We start from the raw sequence: 20,897 nt of genomic DNA, 5'->3' as shown, positions 1-20,897 counted from the left end.
CATGTCATCCACTTGAAGAGAATATAAACAGTTTTTCTGGAGGAGTTGATTATGCAGCAGACAAAAGAGGAGAAAGAAAGAGACAGAATTTATGAGAATGGTCGCAAAAATTACGCATCTCCTTCTCTCTCTTTTCGGAATAAAATGGAGAGCAAATTTGGTCTTATGCTTCTTCTCCTTCCTCGCATGCATGCATAAGAGAGGAGCAGAGGAGGCAGAAGTGGGTGCTGGATTCGTTCCTACGGCACGATAAATCGATGCAGAGATGTTTTCAAAGGGAGTCGGCCTGATTTCCTCCATAAATCATGAGACCCCTGTGAACCACTACTTACACTCCTGCAAACACGCTACTACTCCACACATTTGAAAACATGCAAGGACCATCACGCTGCCCTGTACTTCCAAAAGACCAAGAAGTGAATTCCAGCAATTTTGGTCTACATATATGCACCGCGATTGCCCCGTAATCCAACTAAATGGAGCTGGATTTACCCAAATGTGCAATAACACGGAGAAAGTTATTCATTTTGTAGCAGAGTGAATGGGAAGAAATGGAGGAATAAAGTACAGCGACGGAAAGAACAGATATGACCAGCAATCAAATAATACTTTTTCTTAGGTGAGGCTATGGTTACAGAAAAAAATACCTAAGTAAGCATTCCATGACGGTCTGAAAAGTGACCACAGGCCATAACTTTTTCATTTCTCAACCGATTTTGATCAAACAAAAACCCAGAGTTAATTATAACGGTGCTTTATCATAATCGCTTTCTCTCGGTCCAGAATTCTTACTACTTGTTTAGTTATTCAAGAAAAACCGTCGCTAGGGTCACTTGTTGGCTTATTATAAAAATATGGATGAGGTCATCATCGTCATTTTATTAAAATACTGTGCAAAATTCATTTATCTTTCATTTAAAATTGGGATGAACAAAATCGGTTGAGAACTGAAAAAGTTTTCCCCTTGGCATAAACGTCATGTTGCACATGGTAGGAAGTAATAGCCTAAGGGGGGTGGTCACATGGCAATACCCACTCATAGCACTTTGGATTAATTGAAAAAATAATAAAAATTACAAATATGGTTGCCCTCTTAAATCATTACTAAATATTAAATCATTGCTGGCCGGCGCATGCACATGTACTATATGTATGACTCTACACGCATGGTAATAACGCTCATTACCGTTGTGGCAATGCAATTTTAATTTTAACCAAATTTCTACCAGCCAGGTACGAAATTACTATCCAATATATACAAGTATGGAGTATTTACATCCTTCCATAAGTACTAGATTTTTTTCAGTGTGGTTAATTTATTTCATTTCTAATTAATTATCGTATTATTATCAATTAAAAGCTTAAAATAAAATAAACCTTAAAAAGGATTACTTAGGTGAGACTGGGGAATGCGATTAAAAGGATGAAATAACCCCCTCACTCCTCCCACACTGGAGAGAAGGTGTTGGTAAAATGAGCATCACCGCCCTGGGAATGATTTCTGAAAAAATTTGATTTCTGATTTGTGTAAAAATAATTATAAGGATGATGTATCTCAATTTAGCATGAGCACACCCCAACAGTTTAAGGCTTATTAGTTGATTCTGGGGTGTGCATTCAAGAATATGAAGTAAGCCCCACCTACACTTTGAAAAACCACTTCCACCAATCCGCCTTATTTTTCTTACCGAATACACTTCATACTTACGCGGTATAATAATGCTCATAACAAATTAATATGAGTCAGGAACGATGAGGCAATAGATTCGGAAAGTATTTGAATTTAATTTAATTCTGACAAATTCCGCGAAATAACTTCATACTATATGCACTAAAGATCATTTGTCCATCATGGCATCATTCCCAGGGTGATGCTCATTTTACCAACACCTTCTCTCCAGTGTGGGAGGAGTGAGGGGGTTATTTCATCCTTTTAATCGCATTCCCCAGTCTCACCTAAGTAATCCTTTTTAAGGTTTATTTTATATCGTATTTGTACCAGAGTGGACGACATTTCTTTCTTGCAAGTACAAAGGATTTAGAGCTATGACTATGTCAACGGGCCAAGTTTACAAGTTGGTAATTTCTCTTAAATTAAATATAAAGGAAACATAACACATAAAAATATAACAATGGGCATACTCAAGTGATCCATTTGCCTCGTAACTTTTGCTATATAAAACCTGCCACCACGAAAAAAAGTACATATATAAATGGGTAAACTTTTGGACAACAACATTTCAACTCTTCAATTGTAACTTTTGGGTAAAGATGTTAGATAAGCGTTTGTTGATTTCTCCTCTCTCCCTCTCTCCACTCCTCCCTTTGGTCAAGTTAGGACGGAGTGATGATAAATTCATCACAGGCCAAGAGTTTCTTCTCTTCTTCGCACCTCAAGATCCATGCCGAGTTCACTATGGAGAGGTTGGGGTTGTCCGACAGGGCCTGCGAATACGAATACGAATAATAATAATAATACCGTCAGTCGTCGACTCCACTACCACAACACTTGCAATCACTCATCTTCACGAAAAAAGGGGAGAAATAAGTCTCAAAATAGTCTATGACATAACGTTATGTAGCGAGTCAGAGTATCTAAAACTCGACTTTTTCCCTGCGAGTATATAGTTTTTTGACAGTTTTGACACGCAAGCAGAATACATGGAACCTAGGAGAGCAGCCTCCCAGCTATTCTATTCTGTTGACATCAGATTACAACAATAATGGGAGGGAGGAAGAAATAATATGGTCAGTACGTCACATTTGTCGACCTTTTCTTCCCTTTGATCGTTCAATTTGATCATGTCGCACGCCGTTTAGAGGGAGAGAGAGAAAGTTTTTCTTTCTATGTGCTTACCTCTGAGAAGGCTTCGTCCCAGGCGAGGCGGTGTGTGATGAGGTAGTCCACGTCGTCCGTCAGCTCGGTCGCCACCACCCTGTCGCAAGAACGTTGAAATGAATGAATAAGAGGGGAAAGGGCAGAGCTTGTCCCAACACCAAATTTGTTTTCGTCAAACGCCATCTCAAATTGAATTAGTAGGACCGCAACAACAGCAACAACGGGAGGAGGAGGAGTGTGAGGGGAGCTAAGCCCAGCTAAATGGGAGTTGTTGCTCGGCGGGGTGTAGATGGATGGATGGATATATTGCGTAACATGTCGACATCATCACTTCTCTTACGTCAAGTAAATCCTGTGTGCTCGCGTGGCCGTGAGATACTTTGGCATAAATAACAGCCATTATTAGACGAGGAGGATCGTTGTGGGACACATTGCTTCACACCAACCAAGCACCACCGATTACGATCACAAAATCGTGCCACAACAAGAGCAGAAAATGAGAGGATATCCATGAGCCATGAATTGTGAGTGAGTGACAGCTGCTGCCCCGAGTTTAAACCATCTTTAGCCGTGACCATGGATGAAACCAGATAAAGTTTGAACGGGAGAAAGCAATAGAACCGTTTCTGCTGCCTGCCCTATATGTATTATTGTTGTATAATCTCGGCAAGTTCTCCACTTCCAACGAGACTGCTGGTGTAATTGAATTCATGGACGTAGCCCATGTACACAGCCTCTGCCTCTGCATCTGGCCTAATTTAATTTGGATTCGACAAAAAGAAAAAGTGGGAGCAGAGAGAAGGGAGACTGGACGACGCGGACGTGGCTGGAATCAGGGAACACATGTATCTAAGAGCTACTGGAGAGTCGATGACTAATAATCGCCTAATACTTTCTCCTCTGCCCAATAGTCCCCTCCAACTTACATAAACGCCCTGCCGTCCTTACATGAGTAGGTACTTAAGCATTCCTTTCATACCATCCCTTCTCCATTCCTCCGCAGCCTAAGCTCTCCCTCGTCCACTTTACACTTCTCAAGAGGAGTTGCCAAGGTGTGAGCACAGGGTGGTGCAATTGCATACATTTAGCTGCAAATGTCTGTACACGTGGAAAACGGGTATGAATAGCGCCACCGGAGGAGATAAGCGACCATCAGAAGTACATGCATACATAAATACGCTATAGGAATAGTTCCAAGGCAAACAGGGGGATTAGATTACTCCGACTGGTGGGACCCATGATGATGGATGATAAGACTTTGATGGATTGATCGCAAAACTGATTTTGACTGGAAGCCTCATTTTCATCTCGTCCGTTTGGAGGGGTTGATGGCGAGAGAGGAAGAAGATGTTTACTGCAATCTGTATCGAATCATGATCCCCTTGATGATTTGAAGGCAAGGAGGCGAACAGAGACGGAGAAGAAAAAGAGGATGTGAAGCACATCCTTCATCTTCTTCTTCTATTCACGTATGAAAAGCATTCAGATGAAATCCGACCCAGTCCTTTTGTTAATGCAACAGTATACGTAGGTGTTTTATTATTAATTTTCAAAAGGTATGTTCCACACTGTTTCTGACCAAACTTTTGATGAAATAACAAACTTCAAATACTTTTAGAATGCTGTGATTTTTTTCAGTTCTGTAGGTTAACATTAACACTAGCAATAAATCGGCAAACTTTACCTCGACGGAAAAAATGCTAGATTTGCAAATTAAATATCGTAGTGTGATTTAATTTTTAATGCTGGATGGGTAATAAGTGTCGCAGATTTATGGTTGAATCCTTAAAATTTACGATGAAGACTGCCCAACACAAAACACAAATTCAATTGGGTCAATAATTTTAAATGATGGCGAAACGAGGTCTCGGGCAAAAAGTCGCCAGGACGCTCAAAATGCGTTTCTTCCACAGAAAGGCTCCGGAAACTAGAGGAACAAATAATGAGAGATCCGCGATTGAAACTCTCCTATTTAGCAGATGAGATGGGTGTTTCAAAACCAGCAATTTGTTCCATGTTAACTGAAGACTTAGGTATGAAAATGGTTTCCGCCCGTTGGGTACCAAAATTGCTTTCAGCATCTCAAAAACAGGATCGAGTCGACTTTTTCAATGCCAATTTTAACCTATTAAATGAAGACTTGAACCTGCTCAATATTTTATTAGTTGCATATGGTACTTGGGTTTACTATTATGACCCGGTGACCAAATAATAATTCCCTCAATGGAATTATCAAGCACGAGGGGTTGCCACCGCCCGTGAATTGAAAAGTGCAAAAATCTGACAAAAAGATGATGATGACCACTTTCAAGGATACCAAAGGTCCCCTCCTTATAAAATTTATTGCTGTAAATACTACAATAAATGGGGCCGTGTATGCAGGAACCCCGAAGGAGCTGCGTCCTCCGGTTGAAAAGAAACGTGGGGTCAAAATAAAGAGTTGGCCTTTTTTTAGACGACAACGCGCCACCTCATACCTGGCTTTTTGCGAGGGTTAGTGCAGACGAAAATCGCTTTACCTGCACAAACCACACCCCGTGCAGTCCGGACTTGACCCTTAGTGATTATTATTCGTTTCGAAACTTAAAGAAAAACATCAGGGGAAAATGGTTTTCGGATGATAATGAAATCAAGTCGTAAATTTTGGCATATTTTCGAGGTAAATTTTAATGAGTTATTGCTAGTGTTAATGTTAACCTACAGAACTGAAAAAAATCACAGCATTCTAAAAGTATTTGAAGTTTGTTATTTCATCAAAAGTTTGGTCAGAAACAGTGTGGAACATACATTTTGAAAATTAATAATAAAACACCCACGTACACCACGAATAAAGGATATCTCTTCCAATCAGGGTGGCTAATTGGATTACACGATGGCATAGTTTGGATCCACGCTGTGAGTGGTCGCATGACCTTCAAGGCTTGCTTGAGGAACTGGACGAGCAGACTGGACGAGCGGGACCGGTTTGTGCTGTGCAATTAAAGACTTCAATTCAGCAGCGTAACAAGCAAGGAACAAAAACATCCTGATGAGCGACGGCAGCGTAGTCGTCGTTTCTAATAAGTGGACAGAGTAAATATTATTTCAAAGAATTAACTCCCCGGCAGAAGAGGAGTAAAGGAAGGTGGTGAAAATACTCGGAAAGGTCGGTCACTCTGTGTGTGTATCTAACGGCACACTCCTCCACTTCACTTTCTCCTCGTTCTCATAAATCACAAGGAATGGGTGCTCGGAGGACGAGGAAGGAAAAGGAGTAGCCCAAATCGATAATTTGTTCGATTTAAACTGTTTAATCCACATTAAAGCAGGGATTGAGGAGCTGTTGTCCACTCCCGAGCAGCAGGAGATGCAGGAGTCAAGCCAAACCACACGGATTACTCGAGTGAGTGAGTGGTGTCCCTTTTGTGTCCAATGGAGAGAAAGGAATACCGAGGAGAGAGAGAGAGAGAGAAATGTCAGCAGATGTCCGACACTTGACTCCCTTGTGAACAAGGACCAAAGCAAAGCGAGGTTATTTCGATTGATTGGATTTCAAAGTTTCAATTTTCAAGACAAGAAACCTTGACGCTCATGTCCCTCCATGCCAGAGACGTCACATATTCCGCCGCCGCCCAGATAACAACAACACTTGTTCTTTCCCCACCAACCCTGCTCTCTCCCGTGTTAAATAACAACAGCATCCCAATGTCAGGTTATAATTAGGTCCCAAGTGTGCCCCCTTCAAACTTTCTCGAGATGAAAACAAAGTTGGGCTAATAAATTCCACCCGTGCCTCGTCTCTCTCTCTCTCTCTTTCTCTTTCTCCTTGGCTGTCTCGTCTTCCCTGGCACGAAACAGTTTGGACACTTTGTTTGATTTTCTCAACTGAGATTTAAAGTCTACAAAGATCAAATAATGAAATAAGTTTTGCTACTTTCATGCGATACTCTGCAATGGCACACTTGTTTGCTCAGAGAGAAAACCCATTATGATTGCTATGCAGTATTCTTCCTCTCACGTCACAAAATCATTTCCACTCGCCCGTCCACATTTATTTATCCCCATGCTCCTCTCGCCTATCAATCCCACTTTCTCATCTCGACCATCAGACCACTCACTCCTCCTTACGAGGCCTTTCTCTAGCAACATCATTGTTACATTGTAACCTAGCTGGGCGTGCAATTAGCTTTTATTCCATGTGTTTTCCTTCGCGGGGGTAGATAGTCATATCCCTATCAACCCATGAAATATATAAGGTCTTCTTCTTCCAAGAAAGTGTAACACAAGTACAAACAAACTCTGATGAAGAGAGAAATGAGTTGTGGTGTTATTGTGCAATGCTTACTGCCCTCAAGATATGCAGTTTCTCATTACAAGCTTTCTCATTCATTTAGCGGAGCAAATAGTTGATTTAGAATGGCTGGATACTCACCCGTTCCTTCGTAAAATTATTTGCTCAATCCGATCCTTCTCATTGAAAAGAGAACGCGTGCCCCCTTCTTCTTCTTGAGGGTCATGGAGGAAAAATGTGACTTGTCGAAAGAACGAGTCCGCTTCATCAGCGGTTGGTGGTTCCTCCTCAAAATCCGTTTCTGCTCCCGATGAGTCTTCCTTATTATTGGCAGCGCCCTCTTTTCCATTGGTTTTAGGATCGTCCTCATCTACGTCCGTGTCTGCGTTATAAGCTTCAGCCAACTTATCGTTGTCATCATCGTCGTCGTCGTTGAGTGGGAGGGGTCGCTTTCTCTTCCGCTCTCCTCCTCCACCAGCAATAGGTTTGTCCTCGTCGTCATCCACTTCCATTCGGCTGGCAAAAGGATAAAAAACAATTAAGACTAAGCCGCTGTAAATAGGATGAGCAAATAGGACCCGCAATGGCATTTACCGCCCATAATGAAAACTAATAATGTTTCTCTTTATCGCAGCAGGGATTCGGAGAATAGTCATCCCAACAAATTAATAAGTACAGATAAGAACTAATAAGGACTATATCAACGGACCTCGTGGGATCTTGGGACGTGGCGGTCGTGGTGGCATCTTGACCTTCACCAGCACGCGTTGGGTCTCCCCTTTCCGTAACTTTCTCGCCATTTGCCCCTACAAGAGAGAGAATGGGTTATTAAACGTCACTAAAAATGCTTACAATATGTTCAATGTTATCCAATCTAAAGACAACAAAAAGTGAAAGATGGATGGAATGATTTACGTGCACCCTGTCAATGTACATGCATAAGTGAATATTTATGAAAAGGGAGGCAGGGTAACAAATTTGGACGACACATGAAATGAACACGAATGTGCATTATGGGATATGCAATTAATCATGACTCAACAACAGAGGAACGACGATGTCTGGCAAGTTATGCAGAACCGGTGGAGCTTTCCCTACCAATTTGTTTCTCGTTGCGAATTACAGGAGCCCAGGAGGAGAGAAAGTAAGTATTTTCTACGACAGCATCATTGGAACAAGGAGGTTACGGCTGGTGGGTGGGAAATGGGAGACATGGTGGAGCGAAAATTACACGAACCACCACAACCACATTCTTGTCCTTCTCTCGTCGACATGCATGAAAGTAAGTCGAGCCTATCTCTCTCTGGAAATGGAGACTTAACCAACCAACCAACTTGGTTGTTGTAAAGTCAAACAGACATAAAAACAAACGAGTTTTGTTGTAAATACAGAACATTGAATTTTGATTAGGACGAGAAAATAGAAAGTATTTCCTCCACTCCGCCTGCACATCCACGTATCTCCGTGGTGGAGAAGAAAAGAGCTCGAGCTCGCATTTGTATTCATTTAAAGATTTGAGAGTTTTGAAGGGAAAGTGTGGTCCTTTCTTGTCTGCGAGAAGAGTCAGTGAGTGTGTAGAATGGAATTGAGTGCATGAACGCTTATAATATTTTCTCATTGTTGTGATGTGCTGTTTACTTACGAGGAGAAGGAGGATTTCCAGGATCTTGTTCTTCTTCGACCTCATCTTCCTCACCGTCGTCGTGGTCTTCTTCTGCCAGAATCTCCTCCTCACTCTCCGCGCCCTTGTCATTTCGGTCCAGACAAAATCTAAATTCACATATGAAAGTCAACAACAAGCCACGATTTAGTACTTTATCATAACACATTGCCCGTGCACTCCTCTGACCAAGAATAATAAAACGGCACCTTTTTAAATAAATAGCTCCAGCAGTGTGCTGAGGGGGGACGTGTTGTCGAGCTAAAGTGCGAGCGAGTGTGTAAACCTACCAGATTTAGAGGGGAGAAAGGTGCAGGATGAATTTTGATTTGAGATTGAAAGGAGGCAAAGCATTTTATTCCTTCTTTTTGCCTTTACTCGAGACGTTCATTCGTCCACCAAATCCATACGAATGTGATTTTCATGAACAAACATTACATGAATTTTTCATCCGTCTCACCTCATTTCTTGCATAGCTCACACAACTCACTCTCCGACTTCCTCCCTCTCTAGAACCCCACTTGAATCGGACTTGGCTGCTTGGTGGCAAAAATTTGGAGCGAGTTTAATAAGGACAGCTCAGGCCCAGAGAGGCAGGCCACTCAGCCACAGCTGCACTTACACCCAACGTACGTATGCTTTGTAGTACATACATACCACTCGCATCTAGCCTAATCCATCTCCTCCTTCCACATATCTGACCCACCCCTTGGTTCTGAATGATCAGATGTGACAAAGATAAGCCAAGTGCTTGACTTCACTCCAAAGCACTTTCTCTCCACTCCTTTGTCGAAATTGGAAACAAGTTGGGAGGTGGAAGAAATATAATGGAAATGGGACAAGATGGTGCAGCAAGGACAAGGCCGACTGGTTAAAATCCTCCTCCCGTGTACCTACCTACGACATCCTTACGTACGTGTAGGAAAAAATAAATGGACAAACCTTCTCCACGGAAATCGGACCCTGGCCCCGTATGACCGCTCGATCCACTCTTTCCTCACAATCTTGCCGTTATTTCCGGCCGTGCGAACCTCTTGGAACTTGGGCGTGTTGATAAAGGCGCATCTGTGGAAAAGAGAAAGTAAAACCATACATAATATTTCTTTCTTTTTTGGCGTCCTCCTCGTCGACTAAAAGTTTGGCCAAAACGAATCCAGGGGAAAATATAAAGGGGATTTAAATAATAAAGTTGGATGGTTGGTTGGTTGGTTGTGGTCCTGTTTTTTAGAGAGCAGGAGGAGATAGAGATTTGTTAAGTTCAAGGTTTTATCTTTTTATACTGCCACGGCTCCCTCGCTCTCTGTCCTTACTTACTCGTCGTCGCTTTCTTTCATTCTTATGAATAAATTCATAAAAGTAAATTGAGCATCCGCTTTCAGATCAGAATCCATTTCAGCCCTTCTTCGCTCCCATTCAGAGCTATGTAGCTCACCTTCAGCAGAGGGGAAATTTGTTCATTCAGATTTGCAACAGCCAAACAGAGACAGAGGCGCACTGCAAATGGTAAGTGTATGTATGTCAAGACGACTAGACATTCATACACGCAGAGCTTATGGGGATCGGACTTGTTTCTATTTCCACTTAAGAAGGGGCGCTTTCATTTTCACCTGCATCATCGCACTCCGGTCGGCTACATATCCACCCGGTGAGTGGAAGAAGGGGGGAGGGAGGGATGATGGCTCGATGGGTTTATTTAAAGTCTAAGTGAAACTGGAGTCTGGCATAAAAATGTGTTTAATGACTTTGTGGCCCTTTGCACAACGCAATAATGCTGCTGCCCCTCATCCTGCTTTCACTTTCCTCCTCTGTCCTCACTCCCGTGTAAGTTGAGACTTTCCCAACAGTCTGTTTAATTCCCTAAAAACTTTTCCATTTGGGATTTCCAACACATCAATCCATTCCAACCTCTCTTCCTCTCTGCATGCTGTGATCTTTCATCATCTCATCTCTCAGGCTTCTCCGCTTTCACGTGTATAATAATTTCGTCCTTATTAACCATCAACTCGACAACTACGTCGTAGAGTGGTTGATGTAACCTGGAGGAGCATTTCATCCGAACCGTAGAAACATGAAGAGGAGAAAAAATATGGGATTGATTTATTTCTGGAAATGAAAATGAGTAGAGGAGGCAGGCAAATCTTATCCTCCGGCTTAAAAAAGTTAATGGTTGGTGAAAGCACTAGAAAGCTTACAAGACCAAGCAGATCAGATAATACACTTTCCTGGATGGAGGGGGATAAGATTCCATACGATCTATTATAACAACCGTCTGCATATTTCAGCCCATATGTATAGTGAAATGATTGAGCCCAAGTAGGCTGATAGCAGCTCAGCCATGTCAACGATGGTAAAAATGGGCTATGGGATAGAGAGGGTATCGGATCAGATCATCTCGTCATGGGAAAGTCTAATTGCAACCGGCTTCTGGCCCATCCCTTCCACTGATTGCAATCAATCTCTGGAGAGAGAAGTGGAGTGAGATCAAAGTCAGAAGAGAGAGAGAGAGAATAATAGAAATCGACGAGAAATTCTTCCACCGCGAAGAAGAGGCTCAAAGCGATTATTCTCCTTGAAATGAGCCAGCAGAAGTATATAGCAGTTTTGTTCTTGAGGCAGCCCGGCCCAAAAAACGGGATAGGAAATGAAACAAATGGTCCAGTCGATGAGACGAGTCTAGTACTTACTGGTTCTTCTAATTGTAATGTCACCTCTTTACTTCCATGTGCTCTACACGTTCAATTACGCGAAAGAAAGTAGCAGGATCGACAAAGTCCTTGGAGAAAGAGAGAGGAAACGACTTTCTCCAACTTTACCCAATCCACCGCCACGAGTGTATGCCCTATGTGAAATACATGCCAATTCAGCTACCTTGGTGTGCTAGTTAAGACGGATGGTGGATGTGGTTTAATGAGGGTGCCCTTCTTCAAAGGGATGAGGTTCCTTATGGTCAAAGAAAGAAAAGCAAGGTCTGCATGACACACGCCTTTTGAAAGGGCAAATCGAGGAGTTAGCTGCATAAGCATATTTTTGATTGAAATTCAAGGTTGGGAGAGAGACAAGGAATGGAATGTTTTAAGTGGAATCTACGGCCTGGGTCGATATCAGCATATGTAATGTAACGCAATAATGGGGAACTGCTGAGCTTTTGTTATCCTCCTCCACATCAAATCAAACCACTTGGATTTGCTGGATTGATGGATGAATGATCTCCTGCTCGTCAAATCCAATTCACTTTAACAGCAATTTTGTGGTTGGGAGCGAGCGAGAGAGACCACGCGCCCACAAACAAACCTGAACCACACCACTTCACCGGAACCAACCAACTCATTGTTTTCTTGCGTCAAGTTTCAAAGGAAATTGATGTGTGCACCGATGGAAGTGGAGGAAAGGGATTTGTGACCATCATGAAATTACGGTTGAAAAAAAAATCATGGATGGTTAGATGGAACCAGAGATAGAAGAAGAATCAATCGAGGACTATTTGTTACTCTTATCCCTTATCAATACGACATACATGAGATGAGTGCAGCTCGAGTCCCAATCCGGTTTGCATTTCGCTCCCATCTCAATGGCTCGATCTCTTAGATGTTTCCGGTACGGATTTTGAAATCCGCTCATCACAAAGACGACTCCCTCAAACAGTATGTCGAAAGGTTTGTGTGGCTTATCAGCGTCCTCGCTGTCTCGTCGTCTTACCCCACCGAATGCAATGGAAGACGAAGTTGCAGAACCAGTGTTTGGTCCGCCTCCACTTTTTCTTGTGCTCGAGGGAGATGCTTGGACTGGACCTTGGCTGTTGCTGCTGCTACTGCTTGCACTACTGACGTTGTTTTGATTGCTTTTATCTTTTTCATCCGTCAGCTTTTGTTGCTTCCTTAGTGGTGGGTCTGCCAAATTGTTCCTACTTGGGAGCTTATCACTTGTACTGCTGCTAGTTGTACTCGTAGTGGTGGAATTAGTTGTTCGTGGGCCCTTGTTCCCCAAGGAATCGGCTCGTTCGGATGACATATTCTTGGTCTTTTTAGAATCGAGTCCTGGTGAAGAAGAAGAGGAAACATCCAATTTTGGCCTCTTGAGCACTTCCTTCACCGCATGTTCACTCGAAGATTGGGACGCACCTGAGATTGCTTTTGTAACTTCACGGATGGCTGCATTCGTCGAAGTTGAAGAAGTTGGTGAACCGATGTGTTCATCTGAACCTGGCAGTGAAAGAAGAAGAAACAAACTAGAGGGATGTATGATTTAAGAAGAGGAAGGGATGGAGAATGAGAAATGTGGTGTCTGGTTTGGATAGTCTTAGTAGTTGAGAGCTGTTAAGAATTCGATTTATAAGCCATGAGGGCCAAGCAGTACGTGATCATCAGAGTCTCTCTCTCTCTTTCTGCGGTCAAACCGAAGTGCTGAGAGTAAAATACCAGGAACATGAAATCAAGAACCACCAACAATAACAAAACTACTTGACATTTAGCTCGGTGGAACACGTTAAGGCCATTTCTCAGCCCCTGTAATTCAATTCTATTTAGGATCGAATTGAACGATTACGGTCAAAAGGATTACAGATTGTTACGAAACTGTTACGAAACATTTTCTTTACCATTCTTTTGCTTTTGCATCTTCTTGGCAAACAGGGTCCCAATTCGAAATTGTTCATCGTCTTCATCATCCTCATCGTTTCCAATCCCTGTTTTTCTGATAGCGAACACGCCAATTTTGGCAGGCGCAGTGGGATCACCTGGGGCTCTAAACTTGACAAAGTTTAGTCCAAATTGGGTCTGCGTGTTAAATTGCTGCGTCACAATCAGTTTCACCAAGTCCCACTTTTGGGCTGACGTCTCCTTATCCAGAGAGGCGATGGTGAAGTTGCGTACACCGCAAGGATTCTTCAAATTTCGTGAATCTGAGGCAGTCATTAGGATGGCGGAATTGAGGAGGACCTACGGAAATGGACATAATTTACAGCTTAGGCAATGTACAAAGAAATACATGACGAATCATGCAATCTTGACTATATTGCATTTTATTCTGATCTGGGTAGCAGATGGAGAGCTGGTGCTCTTCATTTACCTCAAACTTTGGGTCACTGGTCCCGGACCGAGCAACTTGCACCTCGATAAATGCAGAAGCCTCATTTCCAATATCTATCCCCATGATTTGAACCGCTTGGTCGAATTTAAGGATGACAAATTCACTGCGGCTTTTTGATGTTTCGCTGCATTTCCATTTTCGGAATGACTCTCGATTAAGAAGATTGCTGGCTGGATGGTTCTGAAATGTAATACATTTAATGTATTGGAATAATAACAAACAATAAACATACGCAATTTGCGACAATGTGAACCTTCGAACTTAAAAAATATTTTATGGAAAGGCAAGCTTTTTAGTAATATTAGATAGAAATATTTAATCAACGTTATATTTTAACGTTAATAAAGATATCTGCATTAAAACAACTATGTCGCCCGATAACTCTAATTCTAAGTTATATCTTAACTCACAGGGTCCTCCGAGCTAAAGGTGACGACAGAAGTGGGATGAACGACAGGCATACTCGACTTGTGGTTACCGGTCAGCTGAAGGGAAATTATATGCACGCGTTAAAAATTATGTTTTACATACGGCCAATAATTCACCAAGTCTAAAGTTTTATGCACTCACGATCAAAAATGATTTGCATTAAACCACGTGCTTTTATCGTTTTGTTTACTGCTAAAAACAAGATGTACAATTTCAAAACTGCATTTATTAGCCAACTATCATAAGGTCACCTGTATTTACGTCGGTGGTGCACGAGATTCTCGTGAAAGAAAGGAAGAAGTGAACGTTTGAGAGAGCGGCAATAGTAGAGACGATCTGAGAACAATGTAAATAATGTAATGATAATGCTCAACCGGGCAATTAGCTAACCATTGTTGGAGTCTGAGTTGTATCAAAAATACTTTTCTTTCGCAGTGGTCTCAAAAATTTTTTCGACAACCTTTAAAAACTTGCTAGCAAGTAGTAGCAAGTAATCTCCATTCGAAATGTGGTTGTGCCGTCCACTTGAGCATCGGATGGCTACAAAAACAGGTTACACGCTGGTTCCAAAAAACGGTTCTATGGTGTAATGGTTAGCACTTTGGACTTTGAATCCAACAATCCGAGTTCGACTCTCGGTAGAACCTGCTGTTATTTTGCATTTTCCACTTTACATGACTCAAGTTTTTGTTTTATAGTCACTCGAATATAGGTATAAAATATATTTGTGTAAATAATCAAATTTATAATTTTTTTATGAACCTGATTCAGTTTGTGCTTAACTTGTTTATTAGCATATCATTCTTTCAAAAACATTATGGAAACTTGACAAATGCTTAACGTAAGCTATGTTGATTCGTACTTATGTATGTATCTAATAATGAGACAAGACACGTAATAAGTAATACCACAACCAAGCTAACTACGGACTATCAATGCCAGATCGTATATGATGTATTAAATTCAGTGAGTAGACAAAACTTAAGTATTCCTTCATGACACTTGTTGTTCTGGTCCCTCCAAAAGTTGCTTGTTCTCTGGAGTTTGTTCTTCTGCCAGTACGTTCGTGTCCGCAATGGTAGCATTTTCAGGGAGTGGTTCATCTTCTTCCGTTTCTTCGACTTCTTTCGTGCTGGGTGACAAATTTTCCTCTGAGATCTTCCCAAGTCGCGTCGCTTTTCTAAAGATATTCGCTACAAGAACATTAAACAGGACAAAATTAATTAGACCACTTTTCTTCGCAATGTATGAAAGCACGTGACTACATTACATCCAATTCCATTATGCTAACCATACCACTAATTAATTAACGTCATTAATTAATTGCTTGAAGGCTTACACTTTTTCTTTTTCGGCTTGGCATTCCCGTCACCGAGAGCAGTTGTGGAGGCATTATTTTCAGAGGTGAAAGCATTATTAGTTTGGTCAGCAGAGTCCACCCCTTTAGCGGTGGTTTTGGGGTTAGTGTTAGTGGGAGGAGCAGCCACACCCGAAACCTTGTTACCACGACGGAAAAGGGAAGAAAACAATCCGGAGGAGTTGCTCGTACGCGTCGTTTCAAGCTGCTTCACAGACGATCTGGTGAAAGTAGTGCACCCACCCACGCAACGAGAGCAAGGAGATGATGAGACAATCAGAGTACAAATGTTATCAGTTATTATTTACTATTATAGTCAACTCAATGCGTATGCTAGAACAGTAAGCAAAAAAAAAGTTTCATGCAACACAAAGTATAACCAAAATTGCAAACCAATCAAGCTGAAGACTTACAGTTCAATGTCGTAGATCGTAGTCTTTGGGCAGAACGAAGGTGCTCGAACGTGGCACTCTTTGTGACACATCATATTACAATCTCGGCACTGGTAACCTTGTTTTCCAATACTGAAGGGGAGTCGCATGGTACAAATTTCGCACATGGTTCCACTGCAATATAAAAATTAAGGCACCTGTCATATGTACTGACTTGCACATTTCTTTCTGCACTTGGTCTTTGTCTTAATTTGTAACTTATGTATAAACCTGGGAAGATGTTTGGCTAAAAAGGTATGGTCGTTGTAAATATGGAGTTTCTTCCCCTTCTTCCGATACCGGCCAGACTCTGCCAGGTTGGGTGGGACCAGGAAATACCTGCAACAGTCGTCAATATTTAAACAACATCATTCCACAGTGATGATGTTCATATCTGCGATTGCTGTGTTTGTGCTTACTTTTTGACCCGATTTTCCACGCACTCGATGACGAGGGTAGAGTTTTCATGAACGAAGGTGGTGGTGGAGAAGCCGCTGATGCCGGAGAGCTCGGAGGTGGACGATCTGTAAATGCATAGACGTACTCAATTCGCCTCATTTCGAAGACGCATAAAATAATAGGGTACAAAAAGCTACATAAATCACACCCAAACAAAGTCTAATAAGGTGATTACCGTGCGGAGCCCAGGCCGAGGCGAAGGTTGTTGGAGGTGGAGGCCATGCTGTGCCGATCCGCGGAGATTGACCGCTGCAATGTGACGTCATCTGCGTCTTTGTCCGCCATGCTCGCGTCCTTCGTGCCCCCTTCTCCCATCACGGAATGTGAACGCCCCTTCGAAAAGCGGCGACGGATCGAGGTAAAAATGTCGCCTTTCCTCGTCTTCCGCCGACCACGCTCTTTAGTTTTACACGTGGAGGTAATAAATTTTAAAATTTTCGAAAGTGCCAATGTTATCGTTATCAGATTATAAATATTTTCATGTGCGTGTGTCATACCATCTCCATACTGCGTGATTGCTATCGCCTCCGATGGGTCATCTCCGTTGGCACGATCCTGTCCAGGGGAAGAAAGTTGTTAAATACAGCATAAAATAAGGTGGGTAAGCGAATAATATGTGTAGCATATTATTGGCAGAGCGGAAGAGAGGAGAAAGCTGAATCTCCATTAAACAACGTGTAGACAGAAAATAATATCAATGATGGGAGTTTAGTACTTTCACTCACGAACGACATACACACCGTGTAGTATTCCCTAGTAAATTATGGGTTAGTGTTATGTTATTGTTATCTTGCACGCACACCGACCAACCGCCCGACGCCACGTGAAGTGGCAAAGTTCATAAAAAATAAATAATCCCCAAAAAGCCGAATGAATAAAGAGTAGAGCAAAAAAGTAGCAGCGAGGATTTTGTGCATTCAATATGACCACGTCATCGTAACAATGAGGACTAACCCTTTTTTGAACAACGGCATGTATGATTAGAGTGCTAATTGTGTTGGTGTTACTAGCGGAAGTGGGGGTACAAGTGAAAGAAGAGTCTTTTCCAAGCTCTCGTATTACATTTTCTGCAAATGCTGCCGCCGAAGACTTGGAGTCTGGCGAAGGCGTGAAAACTCGTCGCGTGGTCGTCAGCAGTTGCTGCCTCTTGTTCTTGGCCGACCTTTGGAGGAACTCGGGCTCGCTCAAGGGAGTGAACTGCGAGGTCAGTAAAAGGATTAGTTAAGGAACTTGGTACAAACAGTATTTTCTGCGAGGAGAAAGTTAATACCTGAACATCGATGGATCCAGTGTACCCTTCGGAATCCTCTAACTTTCGTGATATGAGTTTCAGTGTTTCATACCGCCCTTCAGGTCCGCCCGTTTTCATATCATCCACTGAAATTATGTTGCATCCCAGGAACCGGGCCCCCACTTTGTCGTAAACTTCAAACAAGAGTTCACCTCCTCGGGGAAGAATGTTGCTGCAAACATATGCAAATCCATATGAAATTCATCGATACAATTATTTAATCCAAGTTTGTATATTTGTATGCCATTCAGTTTCTCTTACAACACGAAATTTTCATTCCACACGGGATCATGGCTGCGAACAATGTCGGTTTGAAACTTTTGTGGGGGATCGTCCAGCTCGATGGCGCAGTAGGCCTCCTGACACCCCTTCTGCACTCCCAGCTCCCTGCCCCGCACGATGGTGGCCAGGAGATACCTCACCTCTTGGGGCAGCCCGTCCTTCCTGGGACTGAACTTGGGGGCCACGGGGAACTGGGCGAATTGGGCGTAGCTCAGCTCCGTCAAACAGTTTCGAATTGCAGAGGCGATCGCGTCGCCCACGATTTGGGCCGCACCCTTGTCCTGCTCAAAGGACACGGCCACACAAATCTCCGGCCAGCCATCCAACTTGACCAGGGCGGACTTGTCGGCAGAGGTGTTGACCAGGATGGAGAGTCTCCCCGATATGTGGTCCACGAAGAAGGGGAGCCGGCGAGGAAGCTGCTGCTTCTGATGAAGGGTCACTTGGCCCTGAAGCTGGAGTTCGCAATCAGACGTGACTTTCTGCAATTCGAAAATTATGAACTTAATAAAAGTGTGAATAATCATTTATGGTTTCGAGTAAGAATGTCCGTTATAAAAATATGTAGTACTAAAATAATTCTAACCACATTGTCTGGATGGATGCATTCCGCAAACATGTTGTACAATTTTAGATCCTCCTTCAAGTTTAGGTCGATGATTGTGATGAGAAAATCATTCTGCTAATTATTGCAATGTGTAAAAATACTTGTTAATAATTATTCAGCTTCATTTTCCTCAAGTCGAGTAGGAACTCAACTCCATGCATATTTACTTATGAATAAGTCGTGTTTTGAATTTGACAGATAATCACTTCATATTGTAAGCGTGTACAATGTACCTTTCCCCCCTCATCTCGCAACACTTGGTTCAATGCCGTCATGAACGAGGATTTGATGTCGCCCACCCAACTGGCTCTGTCCTTGCCGTCCTTTTTGAATGCCCAGTCGTAGATTTGCTTGATAAATTCGACCGCGGCGGGATCCGGCCCGGTGCAAACGCCTTCTGTCGCATGGTCATGGCTGGGACTCGTTTGGGGAGCACCTGCCAGTTTGTGCCTCCGTCGTGCGGGTGGCTGTGGCTTCGGACTGGAGCGAGCGGCCTTGAGGGCCAAGTCGCCCACACTTCCGTTCTGCTCGGGAGGACCGGCGCCACCACCAACGTCGCCCCCCTCGTGGCTGAGAAGATTGGCTCTCGACTCTGACGAGCTGGACTCAAACTGAGGAAAGCCCGTCTTTTTGACGAAGCGAAAGTACAGGTATTTCACGACGACGATGGAAATCAATATGAAAATGATCCACCCGGTGAGAAGCATGGAAATGGTATCCATGTCTTGATAAGGCCCAATCCCACCTGTAACACGCACAGAAAACTGCCATTATTTAAAAATGTGAATTAGTTAGTCGGCCAATAACTAGATATATCGTGAAGAAAGTGGTTGTTAAGTATTCATTAGGGATTTATTTTAAAGTGCTAAATTGTATGCCGACAAGACAGCGACTAACCGCCGCTGATCTCACAGAACAGAGAGTCCACCCTCTCGGCCAGGTCCTCCTCCAGCATAACCATTCATGCACTTTCTCCAACCACACCCACTCTCTGCTCCAGACACTCTTCTCGAGTGCACCTAAGGACTACAGGCAAATATCTCTGTCTCCCTGGTGTGGTGAATGCTTTCACCAAAGCGAAATCAATGTGTAATATGTACGCGCTGCTAGGTACGAGTGGACTCTAATCTAACTGCTCTAATAATAATATGGCTGAACAAGTTGACTTGTTCTTGATTATTCTTCGGCCCGTCTCTTACGTTCAGATGCCTCGGTCGGCCAGTTGATCCAACCACTCACAGCGCTCCACAAATGCATCGTCTTGGCCAACTCCAAGCTTCCGAACACTCCCCACCACCAACCAAACGACTCTCTGTTCTTATTCCTGGCCTGACGTGAGCGGCGGATGTGTAGGTTCGGATGGGCGAACGACGTCTATTTTTAGGAGAGTAGGGAGTCAAGTACATACACACGACAGAGGAAGTGAGGAGCAGATCCAGATCTAGAAAAAACAAAACAAAGGACATGCAATGCAAATGAATTCGGTTTACAAAAGATGAATGGGAATATTCAGCAATTGAAGGAGTGAGGAAGAACCAATGGCAATATTATGTATTATCTTATCTGCTGCTGGACGTTAAGGACTTTAAATGTTACGTACGTGTTGGTCTCGGTTTGGTAAAATGAACTCCGTAATTGTCTGCTGGGTAATTAGTGGGAATTGAGAAATAGCAGCCAGTTGCTCACTTTCACCACTGGATAAGTACGGAGGATGGGAAAGCAACAGAGGCTGTTTCCACCCGCAAATGTTCCCTACGCCACCACGCTCGCTTTCTCGGACACTTATTACTCACTCCGCATCCATTGTGTAGGCACAGCACACAACCCCTTCACGTATATGCATAGCAAATTCGGATCGATTATTTTGGGGAGTGAAAATTCGGGGGTTTCTCCTTCCACTCTTTCTCCGTGGCACTGATGGGGAAAAGTGGTGAAAATTCACATTGATAGGTTGAATCCATGCACTTCAATGTCGACGACGATGTGTATGTACTTCTTCCCATCCATGCTTTTGCAAGCCTTATTTTACATTATTGAATTGAACGCTCGCCTACTAAATACAATTTGTAGTCATACAACCACCAATACTAACGAATATTTACTACATGCACCATCTTCATCTTAATGTGCATAGGCTGTCATCATCATCATCATCATCGATATTTTTAGGACTCCTGGATTGATAGC

At 42.9% G+C, this 20,897-nt stretch overlaps 2 protein-coding genes and 1 non-coding gene across 14 annotated transcripts; 1 reads left to right on the top strand and 2 right to left on the bottom strand.

Moving 5' to 3' along the window:
• Positions 1–1,151: 1,151 nt before the first annotated feature.
• Positions 1,152–14,797, bottom strand: LOC110859298 (DNA repair protein XRCC1). Of its 7 annotated transcripts, none has more exons than XR_004837016.1 (12): positions 14,425–14,797; positions 14,265–14,339; positions 13,834–14,034; positions 13,364–13,703; positions 12,284–12,968; positions 9,712–9,834; positions 8,752–8,879; positions 7,819–7,915; positions 7,251–7,625; positions 2,858–2,936; positions 1,957–2,445; positions 1,152–1,377 (listed from the first exon to the last, which is right to left on the bottom strand). XR_004837016.1 is itself a non-coding variant. In XM_035859356.1 (12 exons), exons 3-12 carry the CDS (start codon positions 14,313–14,315, stop codon positions 2,335–2,337), a joined length of 2,190 nt encoding a protein of 729 aa, XP_035715249.1. In that variant the 5' UTR covers positions 14,316–14,339; positions 14,425–14,475; positions 14,535–14,797; the 3' UTR covers positions 1,762–2,334. The 7 variants fall into 7 exon arrangements, 3 of the variants coding, with proteins under 3 accessions (XP_035715249.1, XP_035715251.1, XP_035715248.1); XR_004837017.1 differs by having other exon boundaries at positions 1,152–1,360; XR_004837018.1 differs by having other exon boundaries at positions 1,152–1,360; positions 2,000–2,445.
• A 61-nt stretch (positions 14,798–14,858) lies between these two features.
• On the top strand, positions 14,859–14,930 carry Trnaq-uug. The gene has a single exon. It is a non-coding gene; the product is annotated as a tRNA-Gln (tRNA).
• A 119-nt stretch (positions 14,931–15,049) lies between these two features.
• On the bottom strand, positions 15,050–20,762 carry LOC110859330. 6 transcript variants are annotated; one of them, XM_022108262.2, is made up of 14 exons: positions 20,311–20,762; positions 19,910–20,151; positions 18,944–19,455; positions 18,690–18,785; positions 18,083–18,585; positions 17,801–17,993; positions 17,485–17,727; positions 17,028–17,085; positions 16,706–16,928; positions 16,491–16,595; positions 16,303–16,410; positions 16,054–16,206; positions 15,623–15,861; positions 15,050–15,476 (listed from the first exon to the last, which is right to left on the bottom strand). In XM_022108262.2, the coding sequence occupies exons 2-14, from the start codon at positions 19,965–19,967 to the stop codon at positions 15,277–15,279; spliced, it is 2,691 nt and encodes an 896-aa protein (XP_021963954.1). In that variant the 5' UTR covers positions 19,968–20,151; positions 20,311–20,762; the 3' UTR covers positions 15,050–15,276. The 6 variants fall into 6 exon arrangements, with proteins under 6 accessions (XP_021963954.1, XP_035715255.1, XP_035715254.1 ...); XM_035859362.1 differs by lacking the exons at positions 19,910–20,151; positions 20,311–20,762 and adding an exon at positions 19,608–19,869 and having other exon boundaries at positions 18,690–18,782; XM_035859361.1 differs by lacking the exons at positions 19,910–20,151; positions 20,311–20,762 and adding an exon at positions 19,608–19,868.
• Positions 20,763–20,897: the final 135 nt, after the last annotated feature.

The sequence above is a fragment of the Folsomia candida genome, unplaced genomic scaffold (assembly GCF_002217175.1).
Source record: "Folsomia candida strain VU population unplaced genomic scaffold, ASM221717v1 Fcan01_Sc025, whole genome shotgun sequence".
NCBI lineage: Eukaryota > Metazoa > Arthropoda > Collembola > Entomobryomorpha > Isotomidae > Folsomia > Folsomia candida.
Note: the sequence above shows the minus strand (reverse complement) of the source record. Positions and strands in the feature narration are given on the sequence as shown.